Source organism: Falco cherrug, chromosome 13 (genome assembly GCF_023634085.1).
Source record: "Falco cherrug isolate bFalChe1 chromosome 13, bFalChe1.pri, whole genome shotgun sequence".
NCBI lineage: Eukaryota > Metazoa > Chordata > Aves > Falconiformes > Falconidae > Falco > Falco cherrug.
The window spans coordinates 16420316-16437206 of record NC_073709.1 but is presented as its reverse complement, the minus strand read 5'-3'; the positions used below and the strand labels follow the sequence as shown (position 1 = coordinate 16437206).

Below are 16891 nucleotides of genomic sequence, written 5' to 3'. Positions count from 1 at the left end.
ACTATTTACTATTTATCTTGGTCTTTGATCAGAGTCTGTTCTTGATGCAGAAGGCTCCCTGAGAACAAAGTGTTAATATATCCATCAATGCTGGGCATTAAAAAACTAAGGGTTCCAGATTTCCTTCACAGACAGAGATCTGGGCAGTGCGGTGAGCCTAACGCGCTCAGGATAGGCCAAGTACGTGCAACTGGGCATTGTGCAGCGTGTGCTGTGCAACCTATCCAGCACATTCTCTAGGTGCCAAAAGTTCTGTGTGTGTCCTGATGACTTCTGCAAAGCCTGCCCAGTGTCACTCTGCCTGCATTCTCCACGTACAATGATTTATGGGTACAGGGTTTCTGGCTGCCTGGCAGGTGCTACCCTAGCTGGACTGCTCAATACCTGAGAAGTTGCAGATGAAAGCCAAATCAGCAATCTAGAACAAGCTGAAATGGTAGTTTACCATGAGAAGTGGGAAATTTGGCAAGTACACATCAGTGTAGACTGGAAGTTCTCTGAAAAAGAAGAGATTGCCTGTCTGCTGCTTCACCACTTCTGTTCCAGCACTGGGATATATATAAAACTAAAGCCTCAATACACATAGTCTCCACTGGTTTCTTCTCTCCTGGGAAGCTGCCTGCATATTGCAGATGTCCTCTGCCACTTAACAGAGAGTCAGTCTCGGTCTCAGGACACAACAGTGCTGTCAGGAAAAGGAACATGAGTAGTATTTCTATGATACTTAATCTCGGGTGTGTTACTATGCTGTTTACTCCTGAAGGATATCGCTTAGGACTAATATAACAAGGCACATTAGCTCTGCAAAACCTGCAGCCATCTGTGAGAGAAACAGAAGAGAAAACAGGCCATGGGGACAAACAGTCCCCAGATGTAATTTCCCAGCTGGGATGTTATTCAATATGGCCCAGTGCCTAGAAGCCCCAATCTGTTTCTGATCTCCAGGTCAGTTTCAAAGCAGTTTTGTAATAAACGAGGCGTCTTTATGTGTCCACCAAAAATAGCAGTAGCTGTTAAAGCTGAAGCCATTCAGCATGGCTGACACAGTCTTCAGATTCTTTCTCCGTAATTTCTTGGCCCATCTGTTTTGCAACTTAACACTGAAACAACATAGTTCCTATGTGTGTTTGGTTTGGATAAATATCTAATCTTCATGCCATTATGACTGCAGTTTCGGAATCTATTTTTTAAATGTTACATTTTGATTTTTGGAAGCGTGGAACTGAAAACAGAAAAACAGCTGAGTTTCTGCAGATTTCATTTTCTTAACCACCTTGTCACCATCTGCACTTTGTCCTTTGTTAGAAATGTGATTTACTTTGCTTTGCAGGGTGCTACATCTTATTTTTGTTTGGTTACAGCCTCTTCCATTTTAACTTACTTCTTTTCAGGATGAAATACGACTTACTTTCATCCTGACTGTTAAGGTTCTTTTTCTACCGATGCCCAGCTCACTTCAGGCACGATTTCTAGGGCTCAGTTTAGCCAGGGATCTGTAGAGCACAATATAAAAACGCTGTGATTTCTCACAGCGTCTCTCATAAGATCTCTCTCCAAGTGCTGTAATGCAGAAGAGACGTCTTGCATTTCACACAGGCCTGGCAGATAGCTACAAAATGGTAACCGGTTGCTACCATCTTGGGGCAGACTCAGCACTGTGATGAAAGTTTCCACAACCTGTTTTCTTGTTCTAGGAGCAGCCAGTTGGCTTGTAATATAAAGGGGAGAGTGACAGGAATATGTTTTTTCATCTTGCTAGCAGTGAAAGGTTCATGTTAGTGAATTTTTTGTTTCTTCACAGTGTTCATAGTGAGTCAGAGTAATCAATTAACTGCCTTGTTTGTAATCAACAAATCGTATTTTTGATTTACATGAATTTTTGCTTAGAAGCTCAGAAGTCACCGCACTGCGAGTAGGGCTTACTTTGTGTTTGAGTAGTGCAGTTACATTTGCTTAGTATAGTTCTTAACACTTTATGATTAAGCAGTGAATAATAAAGTAATACTTTTAGCTGAATGGGTCCTGAGATGTGCAAACAAGGAGGAAAATCAGACAAGAATATAAACTCTATTATAATAGCATTACTGTGCTTTTCTGAAATCAGGAGAGACAATCCATCTTTGCTACACTTGCTGTAGGCAATGTAAACATTATAAGTCTGACTCTTGTCTCACTTCAGAGGTACACCTAGATTGATGGCAGCTGTAACAGATGCCTGTTCTGCTACTGCTCCAGTGCAGGTCATGCTTGCGCAATTGTCAAAGAAGACAGAAGGGAAGATGTCATTGCTATGTCTTTGTCAGTCCTTGGTTCATGCAGGATTTGTCTTCCCTGCTCTGTTAGAGATGAGACAAGCAAGAGAACCAGGCAGCCCTAGCAGCTTTCTGGCAGCCTTTCTCCTTTTTCTGCTTCTCCCTATAAGAAGAGGATACCATCTTCAATAATATAAAATCATCTTTGCAGCAGCACTCAGGAAACTTATTTTGGAAGGTACAAGTCTTTTGGCTTCAGGGGGCAATGCATATGTTTATGCCAATGCTAAATATTGTCCATTGTTTCAGAGTAGCTTACATATGTTTGTTTTTACTTTCAAACAATAGGCAATGCCCATGGGTGACAGTGCATAGGCTGAATGGGTCCTTAGAATGAGAAAACACGATCTGTCAAATGACTTATTCAGAAAATACCAAACTGAATGAATTCATTTGAAAAGCTTTGTTATGCTCCCCTGATGTGCTATTCTTTAAACAGAGGAACCTTATTAGTGTAACAGTCACTCCAGGCCTAAGATGTTAATGTTTTCTTTGGATCTGTGTTGGAATCTCCATGTGTAGGAAATATTTTCATTTTCTAATTATTACAGATTATGTTCTGTTCTTTAGAAAAAGAATTATTTTCGGGGGGAAAAGTTATGCTCAGGAAGAAACCAAGTAAACACTTTTTACTTAAGGCTTTCACTAGAGTAACTAAAGCAAATGGATGAAGCTCATTGGATTTAATCAAGCTGTGAACTGCCATGACTATAAACTTGGAAAAGTACTTCTCAGTAACAGATTTTCTACTTGTAGGCTGTCTGCAGGCTGAAAACAGTTAGTCATTGCTGGATTGCTACACTGCATTTTGCTGTTTTATTAGGCTAATACGTTCTAAGTCAGTCTATTAAATTTGCTCTTTTAAAGAAAAGATGCTAGATGATCATTAATGTGGTATTACAGGGAGTTCTTTTAAATCCTACAGTCTTTTGTAAAAAAGTTTTCCTTGATCATGTCTGTCTTTAGTACTGGATGTCCGGAGATTCTATGAGTGAAGAGTCAAACCTCCAAACTCCAGAGAAATAGACCTTAGCTTATTCAGAGTAGCATTGTCAAAGAATGATAACCCTTCATAAGCACAAAAATAGAACTTTGTTTTTCATAGGATCTTGTGGTTCATTTACACATCTGGACAGCATTCATGCAGACTTGCAGTATAGGCATACTTACATCTACTAAAGCACAATAGTTATTTTTTTCTAATCAAATTAGTTCCTAAATCATGTGGGACTATGGACGGCACCACAGCTGGTTGTGAATGTTTCAGGAGTGCAATCAACAGAGAATAGCTATATTACAAAGATATTCTCGTGCATTTTATTTAAGGCTGAGGGAAGATGTCTGTTCAGAGCTGATAACATCATTATGCCAGTTATATAGAATCAGGTTGTGTTTTACATTGCTGAGCCATTCAAGAAGCAGACTTGAGATTATCCACAACAGTAAATGTATACTATATATTTATAGGACACTATTTCAGATTTTACTGGGATGCTAATATATGTCTAACGCTCAGAAAGCCATTTCTCAAAGGTTTGGTATTATGAGGAAATGAGCATGAAAAAAATAAGTCATACACCCATTCTCACTCTGACCTTGTTTCCATCACCCTGAAACCTTGACATGCCCTCAAAACATAGTAGGCAGCATATCTAAGCAGCTCCAGCACCATATTTTGTTCTTAAGTTATTTGGGTTTTAGTTTTGTGCCATGTCTATCAGATTCCTAACATCAATCTAGGTATGTCTCATCTGACCAGAAGGTGCACAGCACTATGAGCTCAATTCCAGGGCAATTTCTTGAGTAAGATAGTTCTGAAACTGAAGTATATAGTGAAGCCTAGAACTCTATATTTAATTTTCTATGGGACAGCCTTGACCAAAAATGAAACTGAACATCAGATTGTTGCATAGAAACTGTGAAGCCATGAAGGCAGTATTACAACAGAAAATAATTGTGTCCATCTTATATTTGAATATATTCATTCTCTGTTTAAAATATTAACTGAGGCCAGTGTATTATTACCAGAAGAACTTGGGGGTAACACTGTTTGCCTTTCACTTTGTCTATTCGTGCTTTAAGGCCTTTTATTTATTTTTTAAGCTTCTTAAATTTAGACATTAAAAGAGAGAGAGAGAGGGGAGCTGTATACAAAGCTGTTCCTCTGACTTAATTTTCCATATTCTTTCTTTTCACATTAATTTCTCGGAAATAATCAAGAGGTAAGCTGCATTTAGTCATGTGAGCATTCAGAGCACTAAAATGTGAGCATCCAGAGCACTAAATTCACAGATTCCTTATGCATATGGCATTGCTTTTCAGCCATGCTTTTTGGGCCAGCTTAATAATTAATTCATGAACAAATAGATGTGATAAACAACAGAGTAACAGTTTCCAGATGTGCATCATTTCTGTCTCTTTTCCAGCATGTGAGAAGAAGATAGATACACAGAGTATTTGTTAACTTTGGACAATACCTAAAGGAGCACTCTGGCATCTAAGGTATAGCTTAAATGAAATTCAAGCATCTAAATTCAGGAGAGCTATCTAAAAGAAAAAAAAACACCAAAAAACAACAAAAACCCCAAAACAAAACCCAATTAAAAATACTGAAATACAACAAACTGTCTTTGCTAGTGCATACAAAAGCACCACTTTATTGACTGAGCTGCCTGTCTCATGCCCATTGAGAATCCAGAAATGATGTGTCCTGCTGAAGTCTCTTGGAGTGTGCTTGCTGCTAAACATCCATGCTTGACTAAAACTGCCCAGGCAGCACTGAGTTCAACTTAAAAATAAAACGGCTGGGTAGTGACAGCCAACCTTAGGATGATAAAATAAATTTCTGAGCATTTGTTTCTAAATTCAGAAAGCATCCAGGTTCTGAGTTACAGTTTCAAGATGTTGAACTGCAGTCCAGAGCCCTTAGTGCCTACTGTTGGTTATCCTAGATATCCCAGTGTTCTGTATGTGGAATGTTAGGAATTTATGTGCACTAGCCACTTCCTATACTCTACTTTCTACGGAAAGGAATCCTGTGCCTTTGGGTGAGTGGGAGCTATGATACATGCTAGCATTTCCCTCATCTGGATGAATGGGACCTTGGGGAACACCTCAACAATTACGGCCTATGCAGCCAATTAGTGTCTCTACTTAGAGGAAGGAAGAGGTCCAGAAGGCTGTCACCAGAAGAATTAATTCGGTTTCTCTACAGTTTTGCTCTATGGCCGTATCAAAGCATTTTTTTCTGTAACAGCCAAAACGTACGAAAGGCTAGTAGGAGGGAAAAAAAAAAAAAAAAAAGAAAAGAAAAAAAGTGGGATAAAGGATGCTGTGCAAATGCAGGCCAAACAATGAACACTTAGAGGAATGCTGATCAATCAGAAAGTGTAAGTAATCATCTTCTGAGAAAAAAGGTATGATGTAATCTGGCCCAAACTAATGAAAGCATATAGGAAATGAGGAGGAGACTTAGTATGGAGTATAGAAATAGGACAGATTTTAGAGGACTATATATTGAGTACCTCAAGGAATAATCAGTGAAGCCAAATACAGTGTCGTCCTATAGCAATGAGTGTCAGAGACTGACTGTCTCATAAGCTTTGTGTCTGTAAATTTGATCATGCTTGAAGGTATTAAATGCATCAATAAAAACAATTATTGTCTCAGCTGAGTGTGGCAAGGACAGGAACATGCCCTGGTCAGATGTTTTAAATAGTAATCTCAAAATGTGCAGTATCCTACATCACAATAAAACGTACGCATTTGAATCTGGGATATTTAAACTTCAAAGAATGAGAGTATGTTGGGGAAATTGTGTATTTTCAAGTGTGTTTGTTCGTGGGCTGAGTTTAGGCTCTGGTTTGCAACTATGGATTTGGTGTGGAAGTCAGGGTTGTTCTCCCGATTCTGAACTTGTCATCTTTCCTGAAGTCTTCGACTGATCAGTTCTACAAAATACCACCAACTACCTTGCTTGCTCCCAGTGGTCTGCCCCATCTCTTTGCTGGCAGTTACGGTTTTCAATCCTTTCTTCCCAGCACAGCTGGCAAAAGAGTGTTTGCTAGTATTTCAGACATTCCAGTTGACTTGATGATAGTGTCACAGCTTAAATTGCCAATATGTTTGTGCTGAGATGCCAAACTGTGCTGGAGTAGCCAGAATGCAGGCAGACATTTGCTTCTACGCACTCTCTGTGGGTGCAGTAACCTTGGACAGCAAACCTTGCAAAGGAGGGAAGAGAGAGGAAAAAGGAGAAAGGAGAGCCAGTAAAATCTTAACCCACCGCAGATGTTTCTTCAGTGAACAAAAGGCAGAAATCTGCTGCAGCAGGTTATACTTTACAATATCTTACCTCCAAGTATTGTCATTAATATTTTTTTAACGCTGATGAGGGCTGTATTTCATACCTTGAAAAATGCGTGTGCTATAGTCAGGAGGCTCTGAGTGCTGCAGCAGTGTTTTTTCTCTCCTGATGCCTCTGACGGCTTTCTGAGAGTTAGGACTTGTCAGATTACACGAGAATTTGGCCAACCATGTATCCCAAAATAAAGCATTTGCATCAGAAATACCGTTGAGCCAGGTTACTAGTGCAGACTACTTTGCCTCTGCACATTGTCCTAATAGAGCCGTCTGACATGTTTTTGCCATTGGAGAAGGACAAAGGTTGCAAAGAAGAGTCAGAATTTGGCCCAAATATTTTTCTGGGTCAGAGAAAGGCTGAACTGTTTGTCTGCTCTTAGTGGTGCAGGATTTTGAGTTAGAACAGAATTATTTTTTTTATTATTCCATGACTTTTCTTACTAGATACTTTTTGTCATAAGTTGTGTTCTTATACATGTTCCGCACCAGATTTTCAAAATATCTAACGCATCTGGTAAGATTTCCAATAACTGTCTCTGAGTATTGTGCATTTGAGACTCGCTGCATTCGAGTATCTCCATTTGGGTTCAATGTCTCCTACTTTTAGATATCTTTCTATACTGTTACAACTCCGACCTCAAGCTCAGTTAAAAATGTATCTCTACAAGGCTCATGGAAGTTATGTGATTACCCTGCTCTCTGTCTCTAAAGGCCTATCTCAATGATTATTTGCTGAGCATACAGCTTTAATTTGTGCTCATTCAGCAGGACTCCTTATCTGACTCAAGTGGATGCACGCAACCTTTTTAATCAAATTTAATAGATCCAGAGTCTTGAGTAGGTCTTCATAGCTGGGTGATAGCTGGGTTCAACTGCATTTCTAGGGGTGTTGCATTGCAAACAATAACCCCAAGTAATTCCTGTCATGGTTTAGTCCTGGCCAGCAGCTCAGCCCCACACAGCCACTTGCTCACTCCTCCCTAGTGGGATGGGGGAGAGAATCAGAAGGTAAAAGTGAGAAAACTCATGGGTTGAGATAGACAGTTTAATAGGTAAAGCAAAAGCTGCATGCGCAAGCAAAGCAAAACCAGGAATTCCTTCACCACTTCCCATCAGCAGGCCATTTTTCAGCCATCCCCAGGAAAGCCAGGCTCCATCACTCCTTAACAGTGACTTGGGAAGACAAATACTATCACTCTCAATGTCCCCCCCTTCCTTCACATTCCCCCAAGCTTTTTATGCTAAACATGACATTAGGTGTTATATGATAACACTGGTTATTTGGGGTCAGCCGTCCTAGCTGTATCCCATCCCAAATTTTTGTGCAAGCACAGCCTACTCACTGGTGGGGTGAGAAGCAGAAAAAAAAAGATCTAACACTTGGACCATATAGCATTATTAGGCACCCAAAATGCCCTGGAGGGTGAATTCCAGGAATTACAGGTTCCCTGGATGTATAAAAGGATGCTCTGCCTGATATTTTATGTAACACCAATGATTTAAAGATGAAGAGAGAGATACAGCTTCCCAGTTTAGGTGTGAAGGCTTCAAGATCTCCTGGATAGAAGGTCTCATTAAGCTCAACAAAGGCTTGAAAAATGTAAAATAATATAAAAATATTAAAAAATAACAAGAAATGAGATGTTATTGATGAAGGCTTCAGCTTGTCATTTAAGTCAGAAGAGACCCTGCATCAAGTTAAAGATCTATCCACATCAATAATAGCAAATATTCTCAAAGGGAGGAAGTTAAGTTTGTGTGTGTACTCTTATCTTGTCAAGTATTTTCACCCTTTAGTTTAGCAGTCTTTGAAACTTGATAATAGTATTATATGGAAGGTCTGATAAAACATAAGAGAAGCTTTGAAACCTGTAATGTGGACTCAAACAAAACAAAAACACTCATTTTTTTTAAATCAATATTTTATTAATTGGAACATACTCATTTTTTGTATCGCCTTGAAGCATATGCAGTATTCATTCTCGGTAATAAATTAGCAGATTATTTCAGCTCCTTGAAACAGTCTGGAAGAACACAAAGACAAGAAGTTAAAGGACAGCCATACTATTAAAGTTATGGATTCTGTCATATTTAGTCAGCATATAGAATACTTTCTTCTGCTTTACATCAGTCTTAATTAGGTTTCTCTATTCCAGTTTGTCTTCTCCATTTCCCTCTTTGCTTTTGTCTCCTGTCAGAAAGCTGAAGTTCTGTGTTACCATTTCATATCTTTTCCATACCTCAGGATGGTACATGTGTCCAGAAACACAGGCCAAAACCAACAGATTTATCACAGCCTTAATGACAGCTGGCTGCATGCTGAGTGAATTCTTAAATTCCCCAAAACTACTTTTTTGCCAAAACATGTGGAGTTGCAGCATTCAACATTTTATTGGGACTGTTATCTCCAAATGAAGAATGACTCCACTGCAAAAAATTATTTGGTATTAGCTGCAGACCTATTTTTAGCTTCTTGTTTGGTGAAACTTCAGAAAACATAATTAGCCGTATGTTGAGAGATGTTCCCCAAGTCTTAAATTCAATTTCTGCAAACCACATTTAAGCACTACCTTGTCCACAGCTTTACACTGTTGGAATCAGAAGTCATGGGGGCTTTTTTCTAAGAATGTGATTCTTCATATTTCTTTGGGTAAATATTTGTGTTTATGAAGGTTGTAGAACTGGCAGTACAAAAGATTGAAATCTTCCATTTGTTTATATGGGAAGGTCTGTGCAGGCAGAAGTACTGGAATTATCCTCTACTTGTGTCACTTACGAACTTCAAGTCTTGCGTTGGGGTGATGGTGTTCTCAGAGGCGGAAAAGTAGAGCAGGTCAGAAGCATTCATTCTCCCACACAAGTATTTGTAGTGAAATCAGAACAAGATTACTTTAATCAAAAACATGCACAGAAAGTATTAAGGTTTCATCAAAAATAAGAGTTTCTACATGAAAACCATAATTTTTTTTCCAAAGGAAATCTAAATAAACTGTCAAATTTCAAATTGGATTAAAACAAATTGCAAGATTAAATCATGTCTGGCTAAGTCTTGGTATGGATTTATAGTCAGGTGCCTCATGATACCATCATGTTCTCTGAACCAGAATTCCTGTTTGGGTTTCTTTTCCCGTAATATAATTACAGTTTCTTCTCAGGAAGTTTTCTGCGAAATGAACTTCAATTTTTGTTGTCATGAAAAGGCAGTTTGGACTATGTGAATTGGGTAAATGTCACCTTTCTATTTCTATTCATAGAAGAAAAATAAAACTCTTGCTATAAGAATGGTGAGACTGTATTTTTATTTTTCTAGCTGAAGGAGAAGTTTTCTTTGGTTCCTCTCTGATTACAGGTAGTCCAGTTCCAACTTCTCATTCTTTTGTAAAGCTTCCAGATAGAAGCACAAGATTTCTTACAACATCATGGTCCATGTCATGGATGGAGCAGAGGTGTATGAGGGCTAGAATGAGGGGAGGGAGGAGCATTTGGGACAGTTCCACACTGCTGGCTGGCCTAACAAAGCTTGCCATAAAAAAAAACAAAACAAAACAAAACAAAACAAAAACAAAAAAAAACCGCTTTGCAGCATCTGTGCTCTCTATCCCAGCTGTGCTGAGAGTAAATTCTGGGTAACTGAAAGTCAAGCCTCTTGGTTATAATAATTTAAAAACCAGTCCCTATATTCTTGTGCTTCCACATATGTGTACTGATTGCAAGCTGTTATCTGTCTGTTCAATCTTACTTTCATTGATTTGTTTGCCTTGCTTTTTTGGTTGACATTGCCACTTGAGATGCAAAACATTGGATTGCTGATGATCTGTTTCTAGCAAGATTAAAGGAAGAGAAATAAAGCCACTAACACCACGTATTGACAGGTTTGGGAACTTGTATGTCACCTTTATTTTCACTTAGCTCATGAGAAACAGCATATTCTCACTATTAGAACCATTTTTTTCAAATAATGGTGGCATTGCCTGTGGCAGCTCACAGTGGTAAAGGAAGGGAGTTTCTGAGCCCTTACATGAAGATAATGTATAGATGTCTTTCTGAGCCTAAGGTAATGGTAATCCATTGAGCTGAATCTCAAGATTACTACAAATTGTTTCATAACTGTTTTATGGCTCAATACTAAGCGAGTAACATCACCCTGTGTGATACAGTACAATAGAATACAAGGTTCTAAACATCCAGTATAGCAAAAAGCAATCTGAGGAAAGAACTGGTACATTTAAATACATTTCACTGAGTATTGACATCAACTGAGTTGCTTTAAAAGCTTTCAAAGCATGAATAGTGTGTGTTGATCATTTAACGGGGCTTTTGTTAGTAAAAATTATTAATTAAGGGGGTTTTGTCTATAGTTACAGAAATGAGGAGCTTGCTTAACTGTAAGTTTTTTGGTAGAGTGTTACTACAGCAGAGAGGATTTATTTGGTATAGCTGAGGTAGGTGACGTTACTTCTTTGGCTTAACCTGTTTCTCAGCAGCTGAAGGCTTTTCTTAATTTTACACATACTTTTAAGTACAGAAGAAGTCATTGGTTTAAATGGAAATAATTGAAAAGAATAGAACTTCTTGTGCATAAAAACAGGAATCATAATATCTGTTTTACAGACAAGGAGTAGGTAGGGGTTTTTGTTGTTTTTGGTTTTTTTTCTAAAAATATTCAAAACGACATAACTTGTCTGTTATACTACAGTGTATTGCATATAATCCTAAAGAAGTTTAATTTTTCATGGTTTTTCGGTGCTCATAGAACAGTCTAATTCTAATAACCTGTGAATTTAAATGGTTTTTCACATTCTTTCAGTTAGACATTTGGCAGCTTTTAATGACTTAATTTGCTCTAATTAGCTTACTCTACAAGTCTTCACTTGGAAACAAAAGGATACTTTTAATTCAGAATGCATGCTAATATCTGCAATAATCACAGGTCTGGGGAAAAAAGTGAATCCACCATGGATATTTTTTATTCTTTCCTTGATATTCAGATATACAACTTAATAAAGATTATGAACAAGTCTGCTTAGAAATTGTTTTAATTTGAAAACTTGAAAGCATAATCCCATCCTCCCTCAGAACACATACACTGCTGAAATTGCACATTTAGGGTTATGTTTTTCCTTCATTGGTTCCATTAATATCTATGAATAATGACTTCCCATGTGGTAATCTAATTATGGTTTGAAATAATTGGTGAACTGGAACAGTGTCATAGATCAAGGAGGAAATTACTAAAAGAAGGGTAAAGGTGAAATATATGGGGCATGGGACCCTAACTAGTAATAATGAGATAATGAAATCAAAGAAAAAATTTGATTGAAGACCAATGACATTACACAGTAGGTCCTGTTGAATAGGAGAACTTGCAGAAGCTCTAGCACATGGGGTATTTAAAACTGAAATGGATGAACAGGAAAAAATGGGCTGTAGGGAACGAACTCTTCACTGGCAAAGAGGTGGACTGGATGACCTCATAGCTCATTTCCACCGCCAGGCCTATAAGTCTGTTTGAGCAAATACTTGGAATTCTGTACGTCTTCTAGCCTCACTTGGACTTCTTTTGTATCTAGCAGCAGGAGATCATTACCCTGTGAAACTGCTTGACAGTAAATAGCTTCTTTTTCAGTCTTTCTTACTGGATAAAGTTAAATCTTAGGCTATGTAGAGCCAACTTGTGCCTACTTCCTTACTTGCAGTAGTGAGAAGGAGAGAGCTCAGAAAACTATTTGTCCTGTGGATCACAAAAAATCCCCTTAAACTTGCCAGCAGCACAGGTGTTTCCAAATGGTGGGAAATAAGCAATGACTTCATTGATATTTGACGTTTTTAATTCTAACTATTTGCATTTTGTGTCTTTTATAGACCATCTAAAAGGAGAGATAACCCAGAGGCGCATTCAAAGGGCAGCTCTAGGTAAGAGGAAAACATTTCAAACAGAACAGGATACAACAGGGGCAACAAGTTCTCTCCCAATGTTGAATCTGCTTGTGGAGCAGGTTGTATTTTCTAGGACAGTTTTTGCCACAACATTTTTACGGTAGTGCATACCATAAAGAACATGGACTCTATGAGCTTTGCCAGAAATTTGGCTCAAAAGGCCTCTGATTTCATGTGTGGTGAGAAAAATAATGCAAAAGTCTCACAGGTTTGGGGGTTTTATGTTGGCTTGCTTTCTTTTCAGGGTGACCAAAACAAGAACAGGCATCTAAACTCTCCTCATTTTTAGGTTTGGGTTTTTTTTTGCTTTCTGATGACTCTAACTTGAAATCCCACTAACAGACATTGATTTGTCCTGAGACTGAGCTTCTAGCCATGTTGCCACAATCTGTCTGACATCCTTTTTAGTTTTCATCATTCCAAGAGGGACCGAAGGCATACACAGGTCATTTCTTTCACATCTAGTTATAGAAGTTGAGAAGTTATTTCTTGCAGTTTCTGTTGACACAGCTGTGAAGCTAAAAGTGTCTATGTAAGTTGTTCACATAAGTGTAAAGTCATCCAAATTTGCTTTGAGATGCTTTAAGCTGACTCTACTGACTTTGTACTGAAACAACCTAGGAGTGTTCATATGAGAATTCTACTTTTGGGACAATAAACTTCAGCTAAAATGTGACAGAAAACTGCTAGGTCAATAACAGTTTAAGCCCTCCTCACTTAGATCCATTAAAGAATCCCAAAATGTGCCTTCATGGACCTTCTTCACAAAAAAAGATAGAGCCAACTTTGACCAGGTTGCAGTTGGTGGTTTTGTTTCTATGTATACATTACACAGCAAACTATTTGTCTTTTAGTAAGGGAGAGAAAACTGGGGGGCTTTCTTTCCTTCCAAAAATCAGGAAAATAAGTTACTGCAGAGTACCAAAGTAATTTCCCCTTTCTCTTTGCAATTTAGCCATCCATCTCAAGTTCTGTTGATGATATTATTATTTCATAGCTTTATCCTTTTTTTTATTTTTATGTAAAAATCAGCACTGAAAATTAATGCTGTCATGTCAATAAAGCCCAGGAGTCAAACTGAGTTTATTTTGATCAGTATGAGACGGAGAAGTGGAGGACGTGCTGATCTCTTCTCCCTGGCATCCAGTAACAAGATGCGTGTGAATGGTTCAAAGCTGCATCAGGGAAGGTTCAGACTTGATATTAGGAAATGTTTCTGTACCAAGAGGGTGGTCAAACACGGGAACAGGGCTCCTGGAGAGGTGATGGATGTCCAATGCCTGACAATGTTTAAGAAGCTTTTGGACACTGTCCTTAGTAATATGCTTTAAGTTTTGGTCAGCCCTGAAGTGGTCAGGCAGTTGGACTAGATGACCATTATAGGTCCCATCCAACTGTTCTGTTCAGTTCTGTTCTATACTATTCTGTTCTAGTACCTGAAGTTCAATCTAAAGATTATATCTTCAGTATAACATAGTATTCTTTCTTTAATTCACTCCAGGTTTTAATACCATTTACTAATTTTATGCCACTTTATGAAGTTAAATCAAGATAAATCATAGCAATGCTGTTTATTAGAAGTCATTGTTCAGTGTTTCAAAAATATTTTCTGACTCTATGTTTCAATCTGCATGATAACAGCTGGTCTTGCATACAGACTTCTTACTATACAGAAAATTGTGTTGCAAACGCTGTTTTTAATAACTGTCTAAACTGCTTTTAATAAAATAAGTAAGCATAATTTCTTCATATCCTTAGGAAATAACATAGTAGTGACTTTACCAGCTATACATTCACATTGTAAATATTCTGTTAGTGTTCAACAACATAGCAGACAACCCGTGTCCTTTTGCCTTTTGTTTTGAGCATTGCTATCTGCTTATCACCGTTAAGTCTGGACTGCACAAAGTATTTTCCAGACTTTTTTTCCTCTTTTGTTATTCTTTTGAGTACTGTGGATATTTTGACTTAATATTTATTCTATGAGTTGGGGAGTATTATTTGCCTGCCTGCCTTTTTGGATGAATGTTCTTCCAAGGAATAACAGGTGTCAAGTCTCCCAGGATCTTCTTCATGACCAGAATGTCATCAAGATATTTTTAAATGAAAACTGCATGCTAAAAAGTCTAATTAAGACTCAGCTGAAATCCCAACATGAAATAAAACACACCATTGTTTCAATTAGAAACCAAGTTAACATCTTCCAGCTGCCTTTTTTTTTTTCCTAACTTAAAGCATTTTATGGTTAAAATTCTTTAAGAAGCTATTCTGCTTGGATTTTAAACAGTGTAGATCTGTCTCCCTCATGGCTCTGCTGAAGATGTGATTTCTTATTGAAGGAAAACTCCACTTCTTAGCCCCATTGTTCTTAGCTATCTCTTTTTAAAACAGCATATGCTGGGAGATAACAAAGGACACAAATAGATGGGAGGTTTCATTGGAGGCAAGGGAGAGCTCCGTGTTTTTCAGTACACAGCCAGAAATGTTGAATACTTTGTGAAAAATTGCAAGGATTATTCACTCTCAGTGTGACTTTCATCTTTATTAATTGTAAAAATACCTTATTATGCAGATAACTTATTTTATTCAATAAGATCTTTCAGAGTAACATGCTTAACTGCATTTTTAGGCAGGATTTAAAATTAAATAATGTGCACCCTGTTGAGGTACTGACAGAGAAAAAGCACTGGGTCTCCAGCATGCTTCTGGATAGAAAAGATGGAGGAAAAGAGTGGAAAGAAAAACTATCCCTTGGTTTGAAAAAGCCCATTCCTCATAAAAAATAAAATGACTAGGTGAGTTAGAAATAACAGATACTTCTGAAACCCTGAAAATGCATACCAGCATTTGCTTTAGTGTGGCAAATGCCTGAAAGCAAGGATTTTGACATCTGTTATTTTCATATTTGGATTTATAACACACATTTTTTTAAGCAAAAAATAGGGAGCTTTCTCCTTATCTTTGTTCCCTCTAAAGCTTTGTCAACATCATCTTTTCCTACATTTTCAAAGTTACATACCTGCTCTAAAGATACTGGTACCAGTTTATGCCCTTGTTCTTGCCCTGCTACATGTTCCTTCATAGTGTGTTTCATTCTGCTAACTCACCTTTCCTTGACTAGAAGCAGAACAGTGTGATCAGTACCAGAATAAAGCAGGGACAGACAGTGCTGTATCAGGGTACATCTGATAGTAGTACCTAAGGGTACTACTGCAGGAATAATAAAGCCAGTGTTAGCAAAGAATTTCAAAGGAACTACTCCTCCAGTGCACTAGTTTGCAGTGCTCAAGGAAGCTGCCACTACTGTATATCCTATACCTGACAAGATGCAAATATATTGTCTGACACATTTCTGCGTATCTGAAGAGGTAGAATCGGAAAATGCTACCACTTGTCCAGAGTGAGATATCATAGAATCACAGAATGACACGGGTTGGAACAGACTTGTAAAAATCATCTAATCCAACCCTCCTGCCGTGGTCAGGGACATCTTTCACCAGGTTGCTCAGAGCCCCTGTCCAACCTGACCCTGAACCCTTCCAGTATAGCCCATGCCACTAGTAAAGCTAGACCACCATGGTTTATTTATGGTGTGGATATAAGGTATGCTTAGGAAGCGTATGATAGTTCTTTCTGCAACCATAGCAGCATCTCACTAGATATTTATAATATTAATGGGGCTAATAATTAATAACTGTCTTGAACTTTTCTGCTGTGATCTGTGTGAATGGAAAGCACATAGCACTTCCAAACTGCTGGTTTGCATCAGAGTTAATCTCTTATTTAAATAAATCCATATTTAAATAAAATGACCTCAGTTTCTTTCACTGCTTTACGTCATGTAACTGAGATGAGACTTAACTTTGTTCATATGAAGCAGGAGAGTCTTGATCTGTACTAATGCCGTGAAATGAAGAGACACAAGTGTTTTCAATCACAAAATGACAGAAGCTGAGGGAAGTGGCAGTCTGTGTTTTCCCACACAAATCCTATGCAGTTCATCGAGAATAATAGATGGCCTGTTTTAAGACCATTATTTCTGGTGCTGAAAAATTGTATCTTATGTATCAGCTAACTAAAGCACTTTAGAGAAATAATCTGTTTGAAGTCCAGAATTTTAAGACTTTTCTTTTTTTTTACAAGAGATAAAGCAACATGTCCCCACTGCTGCTAGGCACCCAGAGATGTTTCCTCTAAAACGTAGGTGGGTTCAAGTATTTCCAGTCTGTAAAATATGCTACTTTTAGCCAAAAAAAAAAAACCCAAGAGCCGCGTAGTCG

General features: G+C 38.1%; 1 protein-coding gene across 1 annotated transcript in view; it reads left to right on the top strand.

The window, feature by feature from the left end:
- Positions 1 to 16891, top strand: part of KIF6 (kinesin family member 6) — a 158308-nt gene that overhangs the window by 115499 nt on the left and 25918 nt on the right. The window contains 1 exon segment of the mRNA XM_055725880.1: positions 12537 to 12587. Coding sequence (XP_055581855.1) covers positions 12537 to 12587 — 51 coding nt within the window.